Genomic DNA, 23,107 nt, shown 5'->3' on the forward strand with positions numbered 1-23,107 from the left:
TTGGAGGGAGAGTTGGCGTGGGTCGCAAGGGAATCTGGGTAGATAAGTAGATAATTTCGGAAAATCTGAGTTCGATCGTAATTAACGAAGACACCGGCGACCGGGAAACGCGGACAGGCGAACGAAAAAGAGAACAACTTCATTCCCGATTTCCGATGAAAGTAAACAAATAACAGTGAGTCTTCATTCAACTAATTAGACTCGATTTTAACTAAAATGATGTCATTCATATCAACTTGCATTTGGGTTTCATTTCACATCTTAATCATCACCATTGGCGTTGGGTATATTTCACATATGAATAAAATAAGTAAATTATTTTCGTCACAAAATTAGTGCGAGTCCAGGACTCAGACGATTTCCTTGATCTGTCTCTCTGTAACATTGATTTCATTGAAAGAATTCCACTTTCATCAATTTAATCAAACTTTATTATGTTCCACTTTTTGTTTAGACTCCAGTTGGGGCCGCCATTTGTTATTGTTTACATCTCGTCCTGAGCCGGGCGGTTCGCGGCCGGTGAGCGACCTAATCTTACCCAATAATAATTTATCAAATATCGTGAATATTTCGGCAAAAAGCAAAGGGCCTCTTTCGAAGTATAAATTAGATTCTTTACCGAGACAGCAAATGTCCTGCCCCATCAACTTGCCCGTCCAATCTTAATTTTATTCAAAAAATCTCCCTGGGTCAAGTTCGAGTTTTTTTCATTCTTTCTCTTGACTCCAGTAGTCGCCGCCATTTGCTTCCATTCTACCGGCGGCATATCCGTGTTGTTCAAGTCCTCTTTGGCCGGCGCCGGTTGACCTCCTAGTGACTTCAATTTTCCTGAATAAATATCGCGAATATCATAAATAATTATCGTAATAAATAGTGGTCGAAAATTGTGCACAAGTGTCGGTAATAAAGGTCGGTGGCGTCATTACCGATAATGCGACTCAAGCCGGATCTGTTGCTCCCACTAGTTCCGGGAATTCCCCCGGTATTTCGGGTCATATTATTCGATTCAACTTCTTTAACGCATCTATCGACACCTCTCTCGGGATTAGCTACAAAATTAACATTAAATAACGGGAATAAATGATGGAAGGGGGTTAGGGGGGAAGGGAAGTAACGCGATCAATGGCGGGAAAGTGTATCAGTGCAGTGTGATCAGTGAAAAAAAACATGGACACCCGCGGTCCAAAGTGTGATTATCAGTCGCGAGTGCAGTGCAAGTGAAATAAGTGATCACCGATGGCAGCGATCACCCCCACATGTGTATTCTACTGGAGACAGCAAAAGCATCAATGGTGAGTGTTGAAACATTAATTTTCAAGTTGGAAAAAAAAATTACCTTGTCGTTCAGTTTTCTCTGGGAGTTTGCAGCTTCCAGGGGAGATTGGATCCACATCTCTCTGAAATTTATTGAGAGTAGAATAAATTCCTCGGTCATGGTGAATTAACACCCTAGAACTCCCGAAGTTCCTCAGTTTGTAGTGCTCGCCGAGTATCCAGAGCTCGTTCTGGATGCTCTCGAGCCAGGACTGCTGGTGTCCTATCACCGAGCCTGGGCGACATATTCTGGTCCATGCGATTGCCTCTCGTGCATTCATCTTGTAGTGTTTTATCAGATAGGCGGCTATTAGGGTCCCCGTGCGCCCTAACCCTGCCTAAAAGGGCAACAATAATTATTTGATGGGTGGGATCGGGCAAAATGACACTTTTGGCTTTCTGGGGACATCTCCAAGTGAGAAATAAAATCACTTGAGCTGAGCCTGGACGCATCCCTCAGTCAGAAATATTATTTATTCATTTTTTATAATGATTTCCTTCAAATGGATACTTCCGAATTTTTTTTGTTCGATTTTTAGAATATTTTGTAAGTAAAACATTTTTGGGAAACGTGAGTACTTTGCAATGGATGGCTATGGCTCCATCAGTACTCTCCGCGAGTTTCAGGAACTTGTGCAGAATTTTTCTAGAGGGAACACTGCCATCGGGTAGAAATAATTCGCAATGTGAAATTCCGTATCTCGTGAATCTGAAAAGGGGAAATTAATTTTTCTGAGGGTGATTCTGGGGAAAACTAATCAAAGGAGGGCACCTGGTGGGATCGTAGGTCTCTCGGTTCAATCTGACGACAGTTGTCACTCCATTCTTCAGGAAATAATCGACATAATGCTCAGGGGGATGATAGGGACTTCCGGATTCACTAGTAGGGCCAATGAAGGCTAGGAATTTCTGGGGAACAATCCAGTTCAGGTCTCCGTGCTTTAGCTGCTGGTACTTCTCGTACTCAGAGACGTCGAAGTCCTCGAAGTTGAAGAAACCGAAGGTTGCAGCGGTATATAGGGCATTCAGGCAGTCTAGGGTAGGGAAAGGAGGATAAACAGGGTCATATTTAATTAATTAATCGGTTGAGCACCTTGGAGACGAATAGTGTAGGGAGATCTGCCCATCGAGGCATCTTGGAAGTTTTTGAACTGTTGGTGATTATTTCCATTCATCAGGAGCTTGTAAGCGTGCTTGGGACTCATTTCTAAGTGCAGAATTGCATATGAAGCGACTAGAAATGCAGCGTTTGATTTTTTTTCTTCATCATCAGTTGTATAATGAACAATATTTCTCAGATAGTTGCGAGGATTATTGAATATGTGATTCACCTTCCAGCAGTATCTATTGATATCGATAATTTATTCTCCAGTACGTGGGGATTAGAAATTAGGAGTAGGTGAGGTAAAATGGACACTTGATTAACTTCATTGGGGGAGAGAGAAAAGAACATTGTGTTTGATCAAATCTTTAATTAATTATTGACGTAAAAAAATTGCGTAACTTTCTGTGTATTATTCACAATTAGAACGAATGTAGTTACTTGTACAAACAGGCGAGATTCAGAGGTCCAAAGTCATTGTAAAAATTATTATATATGAGTTCATCGTCAATGCTGAAAAAATAAATATCAGGAGCTGGTCTAGGCTCTCGTTTTCCTGGAAGCAACGTGGCGAAGTAGAATTTATTATTAATGAACTCTGTTATCAGACAGATGTCTGGATGGTAGGAGATACTGCTATGATGATGCTCCATATTTTTTTTTCTTCTGACTATTCAACAATTTTTTGATTAATATTGTGACCCCAGATTTATTCCTCAGACTGTTAATTTATAGCAGAAAGACTGCGAGAGTTAATGAGGATTTTTCATGCCAAAATAAAAAAAAACTTCAAATCATCAGTTCACTTCAAGTGATTAGAAATGCTAACCACTTGTTTATTTAATTCTCTTGTTTTCATTCTATTCAATCTACGGGAGAAAGGGATTAAAATGAAAATTCAGCTTTGTGTATTTTATATTTATATTATTATCAATTAAAAGTCAAACGAGAATACAATGCAATCATTTATGTACGTGTTACGATGAATATTTCATAGCACTAAAGTTGATTTTTTTTTTCTTTTCCAGTAATGAAAAACATTTTTATTCGTTAGGTAGCTTCAATCGTTTCTTACTTAAATTTTTCTTTAATAAATAGATTCTCTCGTTTACCTATACACATATCTAGTGATAAGATATGATTACTATCAGGAAAAAAACAAATTACAGAGAGTGAATTTCCAGGATAAGTACAAGTTTATCAATTTTATCCTGGAAAATTCATTTCTCCTTTCGAAGCTGGCCATCTTTGTATTACACATTTCTCATTAATAATGGGGAACGCTTGAATAAAAAAGAATAAATAAATCAATGAGTCTGAAAGTAAAGAGTTAACACTAGAGTAGAGAGAAAAATGAAAAGGGAGACAGGAGCTGGAATAACTTTGTTTGGTGAACCTGAGCACAATATTTATAAACTTCAGGTAAATCATCAAAGACCCAGCATACTTGACCCATTATTTGGTATAATTGCATTTGAATATCAATCTTCCAATGGAAAATGCCCTTACGTTTATGTACGTCTATTTACATATAATTTTAAGAATCCATCCATTTTTCACGATAAAATATAAATCGAAATATTAATAGTTTAACTCTTTATTGCTCCACAATTTAGCCACTCATTCAAAATCCAAACTAACTCAAACGGTTGATACAAATTTTTGTTTTTTTACCACCAATCAAAACAATACTTTCCATAGATTAACTAACCTATAACCAATAAATTTTGCTAATATATTCACCAATAATTTTTCAACATTTCCTATCTTACGGTGGGCTTGAAACACTTTAATTAATGTGGAGATTTACCGTGAGAATTTTCTTACAATATATTCACAAATTTATTGTTCTTAATCGTAAAAACGCACCCTAAATTGCAGATCTTATTCACTAATGATGATGGGACTACTGTATTGAACAAAATAGAAGTTTCATGGCTATAATAATTCATATATATTCGTTGTTAATACATTCTCTCATTGTCTTCATCATCTTTGGATTCTCCAGAGCAACATCAGCATTCTTGTGTCCCCTGTGACGAAAATCAATCATATCGATTGAGTCACAAGTTAATTGATTCTCGTCACGTGTTGACTTCATGATTCAATGTCTAAAATAATTATAATTGAGACTCGTAAAAGTCTAATTAATCTACACTTGTTAGACACTGTTAGATCATTGACTTATAGACGTTTCCGTGGACAAGTTATGCCATTTTTTAAATCGTTACTTCTACATAGTTGAATTATGTACAAACTTATTATCTATGGTTTTACTCATACTAAAAGGTAAATAAAATAGTCAATGATACGCGACTGATAAAATAGGCACAATCAATGAATGTAAATGAAAATCGACAAAAAGTGCAATAACGCGTTGGATTTAAAAGGCTCAAGATTCCTCTTTTTTTATAATTACTGGATAAAAATAAAGTTCTGTATTATTTCGTAAGAGAAGAAATCAGCCACGTCTTTTGAAGCATTTCGTCTGTCGAAATTCAACTATAATCATAATTATTCCTCTCTAATCAATATTTCAATGCCCAGGGTGCTCCAACGAGTCGATTTTATCATGATAAAATCGTGTATCTCGAGGGATTAAGTAGATTCTGTAAGGCACGATCGTGAACATGATGGGAAACCGTGATTTCACCTGGGAGTTATAGTTAACAATATTGGGTAATTTTTAAAATCTTTGTACAACATTTTATCTTATGTTTCTTACCATTGACATCTATTTGTTATCCGCTATTTTTCATTCGGGATTTCTGTTGACTCCAAGAAGTTTGGCTGCATCATCAGCCGAAGCCTGCAATACTTTATCGATGATACTCTTGTCTCTGATGCCAAGTAGATTGGAGATCAAATCATTGTCGTTGTCTGGCGTTGATTCATTGGCGAAATTCTGGGTATTACTCAGTTTACTCGTGAGTGTTGCTAATTTCTCGTAGGGATTGAAGGTCATCAGGCTATTGGGGGCTGCATCGCCAGTGGCGATTGATGCCACCGTAGGTAGAGAGACTCTCTCACGCATTCTGGACTCTCCACTGGTTACGGAAATAAGGGGGGTCTGTTCGGTTCTGGGGGTTATTGTTGGTGGCTGATTGGAGGCTGGTTCCTCATCACCACTCGTTCCCACGTACATCGTGGAATCCACGGACTCGTGCTTCTTTCGGTGACGAAGCATGCTGTGCTTCAGGGTAAAACGTCGGGAGCAAATGTCGCAGGAGAAGGGGCGTTCACCAGTGTGGGTGCGCATATGACGGCGAAGATCCTCAGCTGACCAGAAACGCCGCATGCAAAACGCACAGACAACTTTTCTGTTGCTGTAATCCGGGAATCGGCCGCGTTTCTCCTCACCATCGCTGTTGTGTGATTGGGATTGAGGTGGTTGCTGTTCCTCGAGGTTCTCAGGGTCCATTTCTAGGGCACCCTTAGCCACGAGCATCTCGAAGGAGCGTTTATGATTTTCTCTGATGTGGTCCAAGCAGTCTTGGCGTCCGGCAAATCCACTGTCGCAAAGGTGGCACTTGAAGGGGGCGTCTGTTGGTCCAGGTGAAGCACGTGGCGATGGTCTTCGTGATTTTGGGGTTTCAGCGGGTGATGGAGAAGTGTTGACAGATGATTTTGAGACTTCAGTTGGTGCAACTGGCTGTTCAGGGTTCTCGGACACACTTGAGGACTGGCTCTCGTAACCACTTTGGTCATTCTGTTTGCTCGTTGGTGCGGGACTGTTTTGTCTCTCCGAATGTGCCTCACTCATGGGACTCTCCGGTCGGGATTTGGCTTCGTTTGAGTGCTTGGTTGATCTGTGCTTTTTGAGATTGCCGAGGGTTGAGAAAGTCGAACTCGGGCATTGACTGCATTTGTAGGGCCTCTCTGGCACGTTTCTCATGGAGAATGTACCGTTGTTATTTGTGGACACCTCTTGGGCCTCTGGAGATGATGAATTTCGGACTCTTCTTATTTTGTTGGGATTCGTCTTGTGCTTTCTCAAGAGGTGACGATCGCAGTTGGACTTGGTTGTGAAGAGAAGATGGCAGTGGATACATTGATATGGCTTCTGACCGGTATGGGTGAGAATGTGTCTTCGGAGGGATGAGGTCCAGGGGAATGGACGCTGACAGTATGGACAGATAACTCGGTTTGGTGCCAAAGAGTATGCTGACTTCTTCGTCTTCTTTTTCTTCTTTCTCCTCAGTTTTTTCAACTTTGAGGATGTCGAATGGCCTGAATTCCCGGAATTCACTGAATCAGATTTCTCGTCACTTCCGGAATTGTTACAGTCGCTGGTCGATGCCACTAAGCCCTCCTCGTCGCTCATGTATTGGGGCTGGAACTGCACATGTTGTTGTGATGCTTGGTCCAGTAGCTCTGAGACACTAGCGAGATCAACGTTTCCATCTTCTGCTTTGATGTCCACTTTCTCAGGGATTTCCTCATTGTCCGAAGATTGAGGCTTCGATTCTTTGACATCTTCTGGCTCCGATTTTATCTTCATGTCCACTGGATCTTGATCCATTGGGGTTTCAGTGGTTAACAGGGACTCCATAATTTCCCTATTCGAGGCTCGCACACTCTCCTCAAGCTTTCCTCTCAACAAACTCACAGGTCTCTCTTCTTCATGGCTCTCCGATCCTTTATCAATACCCTCGTCAATTATCAACTCCTCGTCAGTGTCGTTATCTTCGTGCTTGTTACCTTTCAGCTGCTGAGCAAGAATCGCAAACTTTACTTGATCGGAAATCAGGCGCTTTCCGTAGTCAGACTGTGCCATTTTCGGTAGAGTATTGGAATAAGTCCGTTGGAGAGGCTGACTTGAAGGATTTAGGCTGTGTAGCAAAGATGATGAATTTGTTGGAGGTCGCCCCCGGGTTGAATGCCCCCCACGAGGTCTTTGGCTCCAATGCTGGGGATGCTGTTGCTTAATGTGTCTCTCCATGTTGCTTCTGAGGGTGAATCTAGCAGAACAATGCTCACAACTGAAGGGCTTTTCAGTTCTGTATCTTCTCTGCTTTTGCTTGGGCATCAGGACGCCATTCTTTATCACCATCTTGACAGAACTCGATGTTGGACTTGTATCCATCTTCTCTCGGGGATTTGCATTCTTGTTGGCTACTTTAGATGTCATCATCGTGGAGTAGTCACTCTGTTCCTCATGGGTTCTAGAGGTCAAGTCGTGACCATGAGAGTAAGCAGCTGGAAAATTAGTGGTGTTTACTGTTGACTCTGCCAGTGGTCCTCCACCTGTCAACTGCAGACCGCGTACAAGTTCTTTCTGGAGTCGATCCCTTAGGGCGAAATCTTGTCCAAAGAGATGCGGATTGAATAAATATGGTGGCAGAATGCCGCTCGGAACTCCACTACTCGGGAATGGACCGTAATTTCCGAATATCAAGTGAGCATTTGCGTAAAGTGCCTCCACAGAATGCGGGGAATTTTCTGATTGACTGGCTTTCAGAAGGGCCTGGGTCAGGAGGAGTTGATTTGTCGCTGAATCGTACATTTCGCTTTGGTTGTTGTCGACGCTCTCAGTCCTCGCTGAATCAGCTCTATTGTCCTTTGATTTTTTACTCAGGTCGAGAACGTCCATTGACAGATCCAATGGTGCATCGTCATTTGTTGAAATATTTTTCAAGTCAATTGGACTAGCTTGGGCTCTTTGGTGTGCATCGGATTTGACATCGTTGGCTAGTGATGCGCTGTCATCAGATGATCTCGACTCCTCCTCCTGCATTCTCGAGTAGTTTGATTTTGTAAAATCCTGGGGAGTCTCCGAGTCCTCGGAAACCCGATGGGACATGTTAAGAAGATGCATTGGTGGGGGTCTTGGAAAAATATCAGACTTCTCGTAGTGGTTGACTGGTGTGGTACGCATCGATGTCAATTGTCGCAATCTCACCTCCTCGGCGATCAGGTCGGTTTGTCTGGAGTTAAGGGAATAGTGTCCCTGATTGTGATGCTCATCTCGATCAGGGTAGACTAGAGATTTGCGAGCATCATCTCGGATGGCTCTTGGTGATGTTCTCTCCAGACCTTCGTTCACTGCATCCTCATTCGCGTGGTAGATGAGAACACTCTTTATCTCCTCTCTGGTCATGATTTTGTGACCGTTCTTCACGTGTCTCTCGCAATTTGCTTTAGTCGTGAAGGCATATTTACAGAGAGAACATTGATAAGGACGAACCCCATTATGGGACTTGAGATGACGACTCAGGGCTGCTTTGTCCGTTGATGTGAAGGGACATACGTTGCAGGGATATGGCATTCCGGGGCCAACACCCATGTGCTCTTTGTGATGGCCTTTCAGAGCTCTCAGATTTGGAAATATGGCGCTGCACAATCGACATGGGAATTCACCCTTGAGCTTCATTTTCCTCAATTCAGCGGAAAATGCATCTTGAGCTTCTTCTTCATTATTTTCGGACGAAGCTGTCCCTGATGATCCCGAAGAATTGACATTTGGATTTATCTTGATGTGCTGATCGGGAGTGCTGGCATCAGATCGTGGAAATATTGGGCCAGATGTCACGGATATGATACTTTGAATATCAGCAAGATCCTTCCCTTCTTTCGCCTCAGTCATAGCTGCTTTATTCTGAAGATCCAGTCCAGCAAAAAAGTCATTCCTTTTTGATTGATCATCGGAAAGTGGAGTCGGCTGATGAGGGATTGTACCGCAGTCTAATTCGTGTGCCTCGAGGGCAGATTTACAGGGAAAAGCACGCAAGCATTTTGAGCATTGGAATGTGGCACTCTCTCCGGATGCTGGACGATGAAGAGATTGCTCACAAACAGCCCTCGCTATTGTCGGAAATTTAGTAGCTGAAAAGTCAACAAATGTTAAATCTCCAAATCCTACTACTGAAGTTCTATGCCGTGAGGGTCCATTACAGTTTTCGAAATGATGTATGAGTTTGTGGAAAGCGAGAATTCGATCGCTCTTGAAAGAGTTGTTACACATATCACAGTCGACTTCGTACCCTGGATGCTCTTTCTGTAGATGAGATTCCATTAGAGTTTCCGAAGTGAAATCCCTGTGTGGACACATCGGGCATAAGAAATTAGGTTCAACTCTCTTATTAGGCGCATTGGTGCCACCAAGCAGGATCTTGAACTTGGGGTGGTCTACGATGGTTTCGATGCTGTCAAGTCTCGGCCTCTTTATTCTATGTAATGGTCGATCTTCGATGTCCGGTGAAGTACGTTTAGCTATTTCGTTATTATTATACTCATCTACGTGTTGTTCAGTTCCTGGCCTATCAGAATCGCTGGTATCGTCAGAATCTGTGTAACTACGGGGGGATCTTTCACGATGGACTGTTCTCACATGTCGGTTCATATTGCTATTAGTTGCAAATGTCGTGTCACAATATTTACAAATAAATGGCCGTTCACCGGTATGCACCAGTACGTGACGATCTAGGGAACTCGTAGAACTGAATATTTTGTGGCATATACCGCAGGAATAGTCCTCCTCGCCACTGCAGTCGGTACTCCGAGGTGATATGTGACCTCGCAAGTGATGTGCCAGGTCATGGGATGATGTTAACACGATAGAGCAGGCGGGACAGAGGTATCTTCCGTCCGATTGTTCAACCTGTAATGACAGAATACCTTGAGCGGATTTTCCTTTGATTTCGAACGTTAATTGACCCGAGAGATATTTTTTTATTTCCTCAATAATCGTCTGATAATTTTTTCTCGATAAATTATGGAGTAATGAGGGGAAAATATGAATTGAAAAAAATTAATTTAATTGCGTAGGTAAATAACGGAGTAGTTTATTGTCTTTGACTTACCGATGAAGTTGATGCGGCATCGGTCTGCGTCTCACTGTTGTGCCGTTGATCCGTAATATTCTCGATGTCCACTGAAAATATAGAGAAAAAATATCCTCTTTAGCTGGTGGTTAGCGTAACAGGGAAGGATGGATGCGGTTTCATATGGAGCAAATCATGTATTTTTTTTTTTCCCGCTAGTCAAGTCCGCTGAGACGTGACTAGAGCGTTTACAAGTGTAATTTCACGTGCTTTCACGATTTCCAAAATTCATATCTATGTTTATCTTACGTTAATGCTCAATAATATGTTTGGTATGTTGGGGGGAGGAACTGGAGAGAAATTTTCCGTGTCTTTGACACTCGATCGTTAGTAGATAACGAAGAAGAAAAGACAAAATGATAAGAGAAAATACACGGGACACTATCCCGAGGCGAGTATCAACTTTCGTTATCTGAGGGAAAACCAACGGAGACACTGAATGATGTCTTTATTTAAATTTACGCTGGGTTTAATGGCATCACTTATTTCCGAGGTGATAGAAACCATGAAACAACCTAAACTTAATTAATTTTTAAGCAGTCATTAACATCCAGAATGAAGCTGGGGAAGCTGAAATGACGTGTACCGGATGTTTCGACTCTTTTAGGATGTGTAACTCAAACTTGGTACAACAATACGTTTTATCAAGTGACCTCGGTATAGCATTCTCAAACCACAAAACGGATGAGAGAGAAACGATGAATTTTTATTCTCCCATACTTTGTATACTACATCTTTGAACTGAATAGCCGAGAGTATTGTAATCTACCTGAACATTCTCACGTAGTTATCCACGTTATCGATCGGCTAGTAGCTGGAAACGCGACAGACAAAACACCTCGAGCTAATCGATAGCACGAGCAGCCATCAATTATTTCTCCACTACTAGCAGTTTGAAAATCTTGAGGGATTATTCGAGAGAAAATTTTTTTTTTGTCACACCTGGAGGTCAACGGTGACAAACTGTCGAACGAGTAAAAGACGCCGAAATAATTTTTATCGAATGATTCGTGGACAATTTGTGGTATCGCAGAGTCCGATAATATTTCTAGTATTATAGACTAAATATTTCAGATGCCCAAACGTTCAATTCATCTTCACAATTCGAGCAATTTTTTATTTTAATCCAATGGTTTTTAGAGTTGAAAAAATGCCGAAAAAAATTGCATATCCCGAATTTGTTTATTGGATAACGTAAAATAATTTTTATCTCGAATATTTCCAGTAGAATTTCTCTTCCATTCGTTCAAAAAATAATTTTACCTCAGGAGGAAATTCTACCATTGGAGAAGTTGATGAACAATCAATCGAGAGATGCGGGAAATTAATTTTTTATCTGAGCCTCAAACTCTTTGATACCGCACAGGTGGTAATGTAATCACTAGCAGGTGATTTTATTCATGCGCGTGAATCATGCACACGAACCTGTACAGGGGGTAGAGAGGGGGTAAGGGGGAGACAATTGGCATTACCAACGTAATGCGTTCTTTTGCTTTATGGGAAAAAACTGGTTTGGCACGCGGGTAACGCGTTTTGATATAAAACCACGCCTGCTGGATAGACATGTTAGTTGTATACTCTTAAGTCGTGCGAAAAAATTTTATACGGTGGATTTATTTACGTAAGTCATGCATAATTTTATTCATGAATTTTCTCAATTTCTTTTGGTTCAGTCGAGAAAATGACTGAGGAGTTGAATTCACCGGAAATGTCGATTTAGGGAAATCTAAACATGTCGAAATATTTTTAAATCGTTAACAACTTGGTTATTAATTAATAGAAAAATCCCCGAAATTAATCATCGACGTCTAATAATGTTTCATCGTCGAAAAATTTGCCGCTTTATTCTTTCGAAATTTTATCGTCTTTCAATTCATTAATTAAATTAATTCATAAAGAATGTGTGAACTGGAATTAATTATAATTCGCTCCTGGACATGCATTATTGCAATTAACCAAATGAAAAATGTTGTTAAATTTTTAATGAAATTGGAAATGTAATGCGCTTTACTGTTCTACCGCTGATGGATTATCCCTGAAATTTCAATTACATTCCATCAACGTATTATCAATCTTTAAAATTTATTCTGACACAATGCCGAATTGCCGTAATAAATTCTCCCACTCCGAGATTGAAAAATTAAAAAATTCGCTAGACACAGATACAATAAATCCAATAAAACATAACAAACACGAGATGCGCGAGCCTTGGATTAAACTCTTATCTCCACCGATGTATCTCGATAACCCTGGATGGCCGGTATGTTCATGCACATGAACCTTGAAAGTGGATCTCTCGTCTCGACGGAAGAGAAAATCCCGGGAACCTTACAATTCACTATTACAATCACCGTAAAATATGTACAAACACGTGGGTAATTTTACCACCGAATGGTATAGCTCTTCTTTTGTGTTGAACACAGTACGATACTAAAGAAATCACGGCATCCCATCTCCCGGAGCATCTCATCGACGTCTTCCTCATGATACATAAATATATATATATTTTTTTCTCTCACTCATTCACATTTCGTTCCCACACTCGGGCAATCATTTCTACAACGGATGAGGGTAAATCAGAGTGGAGAGAGAGATGAATTTGTGGTTTAATTAATGAGCCAACGTATCCGGTGAAATGTAAACCCATTGAATAAGTCACTCCACTCCCTTTTTGCCCTTTGGAAAATAGTGGGTGGAGATTAACTGGTGATCATGCGCGTGCTTGTGGTGATCTCCAACCGATTGGATGCTGTGAATGTATCAAGTGGTGGGGATTTAAATGGAAAACTGGGGGCGTTACCACTCCAACATCACCATTGGTTCAATTCTCATCTGGCTTTATCTCAGTACCTTTTTTTTTTCTCTTCACCCACCCAATCCCCTTCCTCAGTTTCAACCACTGGGGAGCTTTATCATTGTCTCACTTACACTCTCATTCAACTTTCCATGTACCTCGTAACGCCCCCTCCACTGGGGTTACACCCACATCGACGTGGGTGCTTCATGAAGAGAAGTTGGGAAGAAGGAAAAAAAAAAATGGCGGTTGAGAATATACCGAGGGGGAATAATGTGTGTGGGGGCTTTTCGAGAGAACTGTAACCCTGACAACCTTGGAATTATCCATCCGTTAAGCCCTCGAAGGTATAATCGCAACCTGGTGATTCTCATAGGCTCTGCTAATGCTATCGTTTTTGGGGGAATCCCAGAGCTATCTGGCGGTACTTAAAAGTATTTTTTTTATCCTTCAAATTCTAATGCAAATGAGCCGATCAATTTGATACATTCAGACTGCTCTCACAAGTCAGCATCATCTTTTATTTATTTATTTTTTACAACAGAATTTAATTGAAAAGTTCAACTTCTCGGGGTGAGAGTTGACGCCTCAAGGTGGCACTGATGATGACACAGTTACGTCAGTGGTAAGAGAGTGATGTCAATCTAATCGTGTTATATATAGGTGAATATGTTGAATCTACAGTGGGTAGAGGTATCATCAAGGTGGACGTTTCGCATTGGCGGATATCTATAAAAGTGAAAAACTGTCGTTGGAAATATATCTAGGGTCAGATACGTGGCCCAACCGAGTTACTCCGCATGTACCCGGTGGAGTTATCGTGGCCTAGAGCCGGGTATAGACCTCTCGGGGAAGAGCCTATAGGTCAGGTTGTTTTTATGCTAATAATTTGTACCCTCTTCGCTAGAGGGAGGGTGGGTAACCAGGGGGGAGGAGGGAGGCAGGGGGAGAATTATCAAGGTGGTAGAGTGTAGGTGTCGTAGATTGAGACATTTTACAGTTTATTGTTTATTTTTGACGGTTAAGAGGAACGAGGTTGGACAATACTAGGTTCCATTGCTCGGTTTCATCGAAGTTTAGGTTTGATACGGACTACGGTGGCCGTTGATGACACGCGACACGTCATCCTGATCAATCTGCTTCAGGGACATGCTCTCAGGGGCGTCAGGACGACTGGGGAGAAGGAGCGGTGCCTTCAAACACGCCACGCCCTTTTTCAGCATTGACCGAGTCTGATACCCCTACAGCCACCCCCTCTTTTCATTCATCTCCGGGGACGTGATTTATTTTACTACTAATTGATGATAATGAGGTTTTATATTAGGGGATGTTCGATGCGTTCACGCAGAGAAAACAGTTTATTTCGGTAATTAAGTATTTTTTTGACAATTGGCAATTTGAGCCGGTCTTCCGACCGGCAATTTTGGACCTTCAACTGTCCCAAACAAATGCAATGGGGAAAATTAATTGGTTTTTGTTAATGCGGGATCGAAATTCTTTTCGCTATCATTATGAGTCACTAAATTAAATTTAGATGAAATGTCTAGAGTAGTGATTACGCTGGAGATAAAGGGATTCTTTTAAAAAATTTTTTGACTCCTCAGGATTGATCTTTCATGTCAGAAAAAAAAATATCTATTGACTATTGTCCAATGGCGGTATTGGTAAAGAAGTTTCATGAATGCACAGTATAACTACTATAGAAAAAAAAATTCTACACGAGGTGCGGTGAGATAAGAAATTGTCTTCGATTCTCGTGTTATCTCTGGACTCTGGGCTCCTGTTTTGTTCCATTCTCCATTCTCATTCCTCTCCCTGAATTTCTCGAGAAACCGAACTCGAGAGAAAACAGATTAGGCCCCTTCCTCTGGCCCTCCTCCCCCTTCTCGTCATCTTACTTCTCACTCATTTCGAAGAATTATATTGAAATGAAGAGATGAATTCTTTTCTCTGTCATCAGCAAGGAAATATTGACTCAAAACAATTCTCAATTCCTCGGATTTATCTCAATATCGATCTTCTTTGTTGTCACGACACAGCTATTCCCAGAAAATTCCAATACGAGAAAACAAAACTTTCAACATCATTGAGAATGAAATAACAAATGAATTAATTTAAATTTTCCAACCAATTGTATCATTTGTTTTTCAAAGCTGAGTGAAGGAGGTCAGAGTCAGATGGGATTTCATCACACATTTCAAGGTACCTCACTATCCAATCAAAATCGCGGGGATGAATCACACATCCGAGAATTGATGATCGCCCGATTGCATTTATCAATATCAATAAAATTGAAGTGCAAATAAAAAAATCGCGTGGGGGAGATCTTAACAAATACTTTTCATCGACCTCATCCCAACAAATATATCACTGATTAAAGAAAAAACTCACCTTTCTCCGACGAATCCATGCCGGTCTAAGTCATCAAGGGGTCAATTAATCCATACGTTCACGTCACTTCAAGTTCGTGACGTTGGATTTAAAAATCTCCAGAAAAATCAATCACTACGCCAATTCACTGCGAAGTACCACTCAAGTAATCACATTTAAATTCCCCCCTTAGATCACAGAATGACTCGGAAAAAAATCAAAGTTCCACATGAATCACAGAGAATGAAAAACTGCTGTCTATGAAAGAATTCGTCAGCAAACGTTATTACTCCACAAATATCACTTGAACGTTCAATAATATCGGAGCACAATATATTTCAATTGGTAAAATGCACTGATGATAGTGTCTGAGAAAATTGTCACAATAATGATACAGGAGTATCTTGTGCAAAGGTGTTGTCCGCACGACTGATCGTAGTGGAATGACGCCGATAGCTCTGACAATTTCTCCCAACCTGACTTGGGCTTCGGGCCCTGATCTTCTCCCTACCAGGTTGTCTTCCGTCTCTCTGGGCTATCCCCACTCTTCACTGGCCATACTTTAACCCCCCCCACCATAACCATTTTTGTACAATCTCCCAGTGGTATTCGGTACAGGTAAAGCCACTAACCCAACATCCCCTCCACAATGTTATAGCATAGCCATCGAGTGGTGCTGCTGCGTCGAGTGATGGCCCGGTTGGTACTTCCAAGCCACCCCCACCCTGATACCTAGTGGATCCAGCAGCAGCATCGGAGCGCTGGCCTATACCTTCTTGCACATTGGATTAATGTATCTGTGTGGGTGAATGGGTGAGCGACTGATGAGGGGGATTTTTTATTTGTGTTGAACAGCAACACACGTTACCCTAGCAGACCACGTATCCCTATCGTATGTTTCCATGTATTTTTCAGACTATCTCACTGTCTCTGTTCTCTTTGGTCTTCTATCTTTATCAATGTCCTCCTTAGCATCGACCCGGGACTCAGACGTCGAAGGGTACATGGCTCTCGTTGTGTTACATTTTTCTTAATATCTCTCAATGGCTTCCAGCGTTTGTTGCTAATGGATCAGTCGATGAGGTGGAAAATTTATCGAATGAAATTGAGTCAGGAATATCACGGTTCGACGTCTGAACACGGGAGTTCAAGGATCTGTACAGTTTCCCATGAAATTCATGTTTTCTTCTTGATTTTTCTCGCAAATTTAGGATGAAATTGTGGACGTGAAAAAATAGGATGGTTTTGCGTTTTTTTTGTTATCTAATGACTCACGAAGTTTCGAGGCGGTGCTAATGCTTTTTGACGTATTTTCTGAACTCTTGATAAAAATCAGAAAATGCATGAAAGCGATCACGTCAGGATAGATTGTTTTCGCGTTGGTTTGATCGATAATTTTGGGGTTTATGCCCCAAATTGAATAATTTTTTAATGGTAAAATTTCTGTAAATATGTACGGGTGAGGAGTGTCGGAATTCTCCCTCGAAAATTCATCGGAATTGACGCAATGAACAACTGAATTCATTAGTGTAATCTATCATTAGCGTTATCTCAACCGAAAAAAAGATGATGAAAGAATCCTCCGCGAAAAAGAAACTGGAAAAGACAGAAAAAATAAAAATAAGGAAGCACTTCACACATGTTAAACAAACGAGAATCATCCACCGAATGCGGTAAAACTCGGACCCACAACAAATCACGCTCCTTCCGTCTGGCTGAGTTGTTGAGGGCCTTATCATATTAATCAATAATTATCCCAGTGCATTACATGAACACTGAGGCACGCGTACGATGTTGGGTGAGAGTAGTGAAAACTTATTAGCGGTCTAATGCTTCTACTATTGTGTGAATGTTAACACATTTCTGTTGTTATATGTATCTCTGAGATATGCCCACAGACGCCTCGTTAAAATCGCAAGTCAGGATATATCTGTATTCGTAATTAATCGATTATTATTTCGAAATTATCCCCACCCCTTGTACAATGGGAAAGCACCGAATATATTGCAACGTTAACTGCGTGTTTCACGTAATAAAATTGAAATTATTGAATTTAATAGAGAAACCATTCAGAGTTGAGTGAAAAATATCAATTACTTCTTATTTATCAATTTATTTTTTATATACTATAAAAGGAAATTTAGAAAATCGCCTCAATAAATCGATATTCCCCTTCACAAAAGATTTTTCATTTAAATTTTTGCATGGGATTAAACATTGAATAAGAAAAAATAAACAGTTTATCCCCATTAACACAGTACAATATTCCAAGGATGTCGAAATTGAATACTTGAAATTGGAATTCTTGCAAACTCTTGTCCCTTTTGCCCTCTAGACAAAACTCATAAACCAATAAAACTGTCTTTTGAAAAAAAAGGGGGCGAATCCCTTGAGTACCGCCCACAATTCCGAAGATTTTTTCATTTATCCCGATTTTACCCTAACCCCCCACGAACTCAAAGTGCTCTTGAATTTCTTCTACTACGGATTATTAGTTTATGATACCTACTTAATAGTTTTATTAGATCTTGAGAATTTTCTTTTCTTCCCCTGGACTACAGCTCTCATATATTTTGAAAAATTCTCAACGTATTACGTGGATTTTTGTACCGTTGCCGAGACCCGGTCAAGTTATTACTTGTTCGTATCTACCTGACGATAACCCATGATGACAAACCCTCGGACAAAGACAAAGTCAATCCCCAGAGTCACTGGATGGATGCACACGAGGCGCGAAAGTTGTAACATACGGCAAATCTCTAAACTTCATTCAATAATAAAACAGCCGGTGAGATAAAACATCGGGATGGCTCTTCAGACGGTTAACGATGAATAGAATGATACCTGGAAGGTACCTGGACGCCCGTCTGAATATTAATTGTAAGTGACCTGGCGCCTCCAGATGCATCAAATGGGTCCAAAGGGTGTCACATCCCTGACCGGATGTTTTTAGTTATTAGATTTAGAAATAACTGAATAATTTAAATAATTGGTGGGACACTAGAGTCTCAACGGTTATGGTGTTTACCTGAGACTCAGGGGTCTGATGTATTTGGACACTTGGGCATTGCACATGAACATAAAATGAGGACATTTTTAACCGGTCAATGCATTGGTTCTATCACGATTACGGGAACATATTTGGGCCGGTCCTCCCCCTCCCTCTCCCGCTTCACATCCTTTCTGGATTAGAAGCCATTTTTAATGATATTTTCAATTAGTTTCTACTCGCAAAATTGATACAAATGTGATGGATAATCCCTTTTACAATACTGAATAGAGCCCAATTCTTCAGATAATATTCTTATAGGTGTCATTAGCGTGGGATCCGTTTGAGGCGCTAATATTTAGGTAGTAGAAAACCAGTTCAGGGGAGAGGAGAATTATTGCGTTAAATTTGAGGATTTATAAGAAAAATAAATAAAATATTAGTTGTCCTCTAACTTTTCATGGAATTCACTTTTAATGACTAAATACTTTGCCATTTTGGTGAAACATTTGGCTCGAAAATTTCTAGGATAACGATTGAAACATGTTTCAACGATAAAAATCCATTTTTTTATGAATCAGATTTCTTCGCGTTACTATTTGACGTAGAATTTCGTCATTCTTGGGTTATATTGCCTGCGGTTAAAAAACATTACTCTATTTTAATTATTCCCCGGGTTTTGTCAAATAGTCAGTGATGTGTGTACACTAAAACCGCAGTAGTTCGTATCAAAGTAGATAATAGGTATTTAGATCAATGTCTGAGGGGGTTTTTACGACTGCAGTATCAATGGATCGATAAGACATGTACATACATCCGGAGGTCTTGACTCAAGAAACGATAATTAGTGGTAAATGAGCTTGAGATTATCGCTCTCCTTAGAAAATTCCGTTGATGACAACGTGAACAATTAGAGAGATTTTTAATAGTCAGTCAGACGTTTTTAGACGATCCTATCTGTCCTAATGTGACGCATTCGTTATTCTTTTTTAATTTTTACATTCATAACTCTGTTAGTGGGATGTTTAGGTAATTGTGGGCATTATAAAGACGTTAGGGTCCAGTCATCTCCGGAATTTTGACTTAAACATTTCAGGTGAGGTCATTGTTCTCTGTTACTCAGAAATATAGCAGGAGCAGTGGAATAATTGATGCCACACAGGGGTGGTATTTGCTTTTTTTTCCCTCTGGGGCCAATGACAATCAGTTCTTTCTGTACTCAAGTACTTGGCAAATTGTATAGTTTTATCTTTTTCGTTTTCATGAATCATGAAATTTCGCAAAATAGGATATCGCAATTTTAGTCCCTGTGTACTGAGGAGAGATTAGAAATTTTTTAAAGATTAGATTAAAAAAATGGATTACATTTTTCGATTGCGCAGGAAGAAAGGTGTAAGTAATTGTGCACAGTCAAAATCAAGGTCTGTATTTTACGCAATTTTTGGGGATATTTGAGACACTGAGGAACCGCTCAATAGAGGGAAAGTTCTTGTAAATTTCAAACGCAAAATATTTCAATGTATTTTCAAAAAAAAATCACGTTTAACAATGTTATCCTATTCTGAACGATGTGAATGGGAAATTATTATTATTCCGACTTTATCAATTTATTTTGATGTTAAATCGAAGGACATTTGCAACAGTGCGATTATTTTTTCTCCCCACTTTTCTCTCGTACCTCTCGGTACATCTAGAATACAGGAAAAATTGTAATAGCGAGGGAAATATGAACGACAACAGTTAATTCTCGATTCATCGGTGTTATCATCTTGGCCTCGCGTTCACAGCGAAAATTAAGACGGAATATTGTCTACTCGTCTGACCATTACGGGCGCTTGTTTGCCTGGGGAGTCATGTAATGGCTCACAGCGATAAGTACATGAGGTTGTCCTCATGTGCCTCCCGTACGTCTTGTTTCGTTACAATTTTTCTTCGAGTTTACATTTCCCATAGTGACAACTTTACGATGTCCTCAATATCAAGGAAAAACTCGTAACTGCATGGCTAATTTTTCAAAGTAAATATTGAAGATAAAAGTGGTTAATTTTTTATTTCTTTACTGGCAAGTCAAAAACATTTTCCACTGGCTATTAAAATCGATTTTTAGATGGATTTTAATGAGAATATAAAACTCTACATTTTTCTTTATTTGCTTGCAGTATTATTATGTCAAAGTATTATGGTTTCATTTGTGCGTCAATATTTGTTGTTCAGAATTAACAATTTTGTGGATATGAGAGTTCCAGGGATTCGGTTGTCAGCTGGGGTATTCAAAATTTATGAGGAATTCTACAGACGAGAGCAGACGTGATGCTGGATTGTCAATAAACTGAACCAAGTGAAGGGGGAGAAGGGGGAGGAGGGGAGGAACTGATAACTCGGCGATTAGGTGGTTTTTATTTACCTCTTCACATCCCTCACCCATGTTTGATCAGTGATGTCAGGGTACCCTGGTCCATCCGGTTTATTTTCAGAAACAGTTCATGTATTTTATTCTTTTCTTCTCAATAGAGAAAAGAAGAAAAAACATTTCGAGATAATCTTCCGACAGAATATCAACAATTTTTTAAACCATTGTGTCTCTAGTCGAAGTCTCACCACGTATTTTATAACTCAGACCACCGGGTAAGATAGAAATAATCCATTCAATAATTAATTCAAAACTCCCTAGAATTTTCTAAAAATAATTTTCCATTTTTTTGCAAATTTCCTCGGCCCCAGTAGATATTCCCCAAAACAAATCAGAAGTTCAATCCCTGGCATCAAAATTCGCTGGATCAGCTCATCGCGGTTTTTTAACGAGCAAAAAAAAAAACAGCCAAAGCCTCAAACAATTTCTCGCATAATTTCCCTCGTCTCGGCATTCGCAGAGTTGAATTGTGACCCACTTGGTGATTTTGGCCTGTCGTATTTGTTCCACAAGAAATGTTTCGTGCACGCACGTTACGATCACCGGTATATGAGTATCGTTGAGAGAAAGAGGGCTGTCAGGGGGGGTTTAGGAGGGGGGGAGGGGTGGTGGGAAAGGGGGTGGAGACGAAGGGAAGCATGTGAATAGTGTGCGCGACACACGCGGAAGAGCTGTAATACGAAGGTTGCATACGAAAGAGACCAATAGGTATCTCACGGGGCCACTCGTGTGGGTGTATCACTGGCGCGTTTGAAATGTAGGTTATCCGTTATAGTATCAACGGACGATTGGACGTGCATACGTTTGCTACTGCCATGTTAAAAGTACTTTAATAAGCCCCCTCCTCCCCCTACCCTGTATATCACCTGTGAACAGACAGAAAAAAAAAACAGACAGAAGACGGACAAAGACAGACAGAAAAAAAAAATTTCCCAAGTCCTCACCCTGTCCTCTTGCCGCAACCCCCGGATAGATTTTCGGAATTGGAAAATCTAGGGAAAGACACACTTGGAAAATAAGTTTTACGATTAGGATCCCATGATCCTGGGTATTGTCGTACTATTCTCTATTAATTATTTTTTCAATTTTTTTTGTGAGATAGACTGTCGAGCCATAGAATTGGAGGCCGGATTTTGGGTAAATATTCCTTATACGGATTTCACCGTTCTCTAGCCCATTGTATTCGCATCGTAAGACGGTATCCTCCCTGCTGGGTAAGGGGGAAAGTGAGTACAGGGATGATGCTGTGGATATCCTGCGCACATCCAATGAGGATCGTTAAAGCTTTGAAACTATGGTTCAATATAATTTTGGAGGAGATCCTGGGGGAATTTTGACTTGTCGGTAATCATTACTGGGTTTGGACAATAAACCAAATTATTTTGGGTCTCAATGGAAGCATTGTTGTAGTTCGTGTTTACCGTTGTCTAGGTGTCACTCGACATTGTGAGGACGTGCAAAATCTGATACCTACAACTTTGGGTCAAATTGTGAATTATGGACTTGTGCGAATTTATTGCCTTTTCATAGACCATTACAAATAGAGGCAATAAAGGAGTTAATTAATTCTTCAATTAGTGAATCGTTGTATTGCCGGAAACTAATCCCTTCAGTAATTCCGAGGATCTACAAATGATTTTATCAGTTTCCGATATATATATATTTTTTCTGTTTTCTCAATCCTTCGATTGAAAAATTTATCATGATAATACAATATTTTTCACTGTAAAGATGATTCTGAAGATGCATCACACGCATCTCTCGGCCTTTTATTTCTCCTCTCGCATACCTCATCAATAGTCAACTCTCGCACAGGTCCAAGTCTTCTCCAGATGAAGGGAAAAAAAACCCATTGAAAATAATAATAATAATAATAATAAAATACCGAGTCTCTCACATAGAACAAACGCACGTACATCCAATTCACTGGGTGGGATATGTGTGAGCGACGTTGTCTGGCTTTTATAGTTCTTCTTTCTTCTTTTCAACATTTTTATACAGCCACGGGATATAGACACGAGTTGCTGGGAGGCTGCGGACGTGGGAGACAGGTAGCTCACTTCCGGTCGGTCTGGCCCCGGGGCTATTGTACACATCCTCGACATAACAGTGTATCAGTATCTCTGCACTCACTTGTAGGGCTCAATGCCATCACTGAAGTGTCATTAAGACTCTTTGAAATCAGAACTCCGGGTCCCTTTTGACATTGTTTTCTTCCAGTTTCTTTTTCTCTCTTCATTATGTGGTGAAACATGGATGAGGCAACAGATAGTTTGCACTACCACATGGAATTATTAAATACTCG

General features: G+C 40.2%; 3 protein-coding genes across 9 annotated transcripts in view; 1 reads left to right on the top strand and 2 right to left on the bottom strand.

The window, feature by feature from the left end:
* Positions 1 to 14: 14 nt before the first annotated feature.
* Positions 15 to 3,165, bottom strand: LOC135167483 (dual specificity protein phosphatase CDC14C-like). The gene is made up of 8 exons (XM_064130726.1): positions 2,858 to 3,165; positions 2,408 to 2,658; positions 2,087 to 2,348; positions 1,894 to 2,023; positions 1,337 to 1,652; positions 927 to 1,049; positions 620 to 828; positions 15 to 528 (listed from the first exon to the last, which is right to left on the bottom strand). The coding sequence occupies exons 1-7, from the start codon at positions 3,067 to 3,069 to the stop codon at positions 644 to 646; spliced, it is 1,479 nt and encodes a 492-aa protein (XP_063986796.1). The 5' UTR covers positions 3,070 to 3,165; the 3' UTR covers positions 15 to 528; positions 620 to 643.
* LOC135167471 (protein bric-a-brac 2-like) overlaps positions 1,132 to 23,107 on the top strand; it is a 249,644-nt gene continuing 227,668 nt past the window's right edge. For 3 of the 7 annotated variants that reach the window (XM_064130703.1, XM_064130707.1, XM_064130709.1), the window contains exon 1: positions 1,132 to 1,292. The gene's annotated coding sequence lies outside the window, so the exon portion shown is untranslated. The remainder of the gene's footprint in view (positions 1,293 to 23,107) is intronic. The other 4 variants (XM_064130706.1, XM_064130708.1, XR_010299865.1 and 1 more) reach the window with 2 other exon arrangements.
* On the bottom strand, positions 3,342 to 15,898 carry LOC135167463 (ras-responsive element-binding protein 1). Its single transcript, XM_064130683.1, has 3 exons — positions 15,425 to 15,898; positions 10,219 to 10,289; positions 3,342 to 10,016 (listed from the first exon to the last, which is right to left on the bottom strand). The coding sequence occupies exons 1-3, from the start codon at positions 15,441 to 15,443 to the stop codon at positions 5,172 to 5,174; spliced, it is 4,935 nt and encodes a 1,644-aa protein (XP_063986753.1). The 5' UTR covers positions 15,444 to 15,898; the 3' UTR covers positions 3,342 to 5,171.

This window comes from Diachasmimorpha longicaudata, chromosome 11 (genome assembly GCF_034640455.1).
Source record: "Diachasmimorpha longicaudata isolate KC_UGA_2023 chromosome 11, iyDiaLong2, whole genome shotgun sequence".
NCBI lineage: Eukaryota > Metazoa > Arthropoda > Insecta > Hymenoptera > Braconidae > Diachasmimorpha > Diachasmimorpha longicaudata.

What these genes read in the sequence shown, in the direction of transcription:
- LOC135167463 (XM_064130683.1), bottom strand. An exon ending in ATGCCGCATCAACTTCATCG is followed by an intron (nt 10,017 to 10,218) that starts GTAAGTCAAAGA and finishes CTGTCATTACAG; the next exon opens with GTTGAACAATCGGACGGAAG.
- LOC135167483 (XM_064130726.1), bottom strand. Translation starts at nt 3,069, where the DNA reads ATGGAGCATCATCATAGCAGTATCTCCTACCATCCAGACATCTGTCTG. An exon ending in CCATAGCCATCCATTGCAAA is followed by an intron (nt 1,653 to 1,893) that starts GTACTCACGTTT and finishes TTGCCCTTTTAG; the next exon opens with GCAGGGTTAGGGCGCACGGG. An exon ending in AGAGAAAACTGAACGACAAG is followed by an intron (nt 1,050 to 1,336) that starts GTAATTTTTTTT and finishes TTAATTTTGTAG; the next exon opens with CTAATCCCGAGAGAGGTGTC.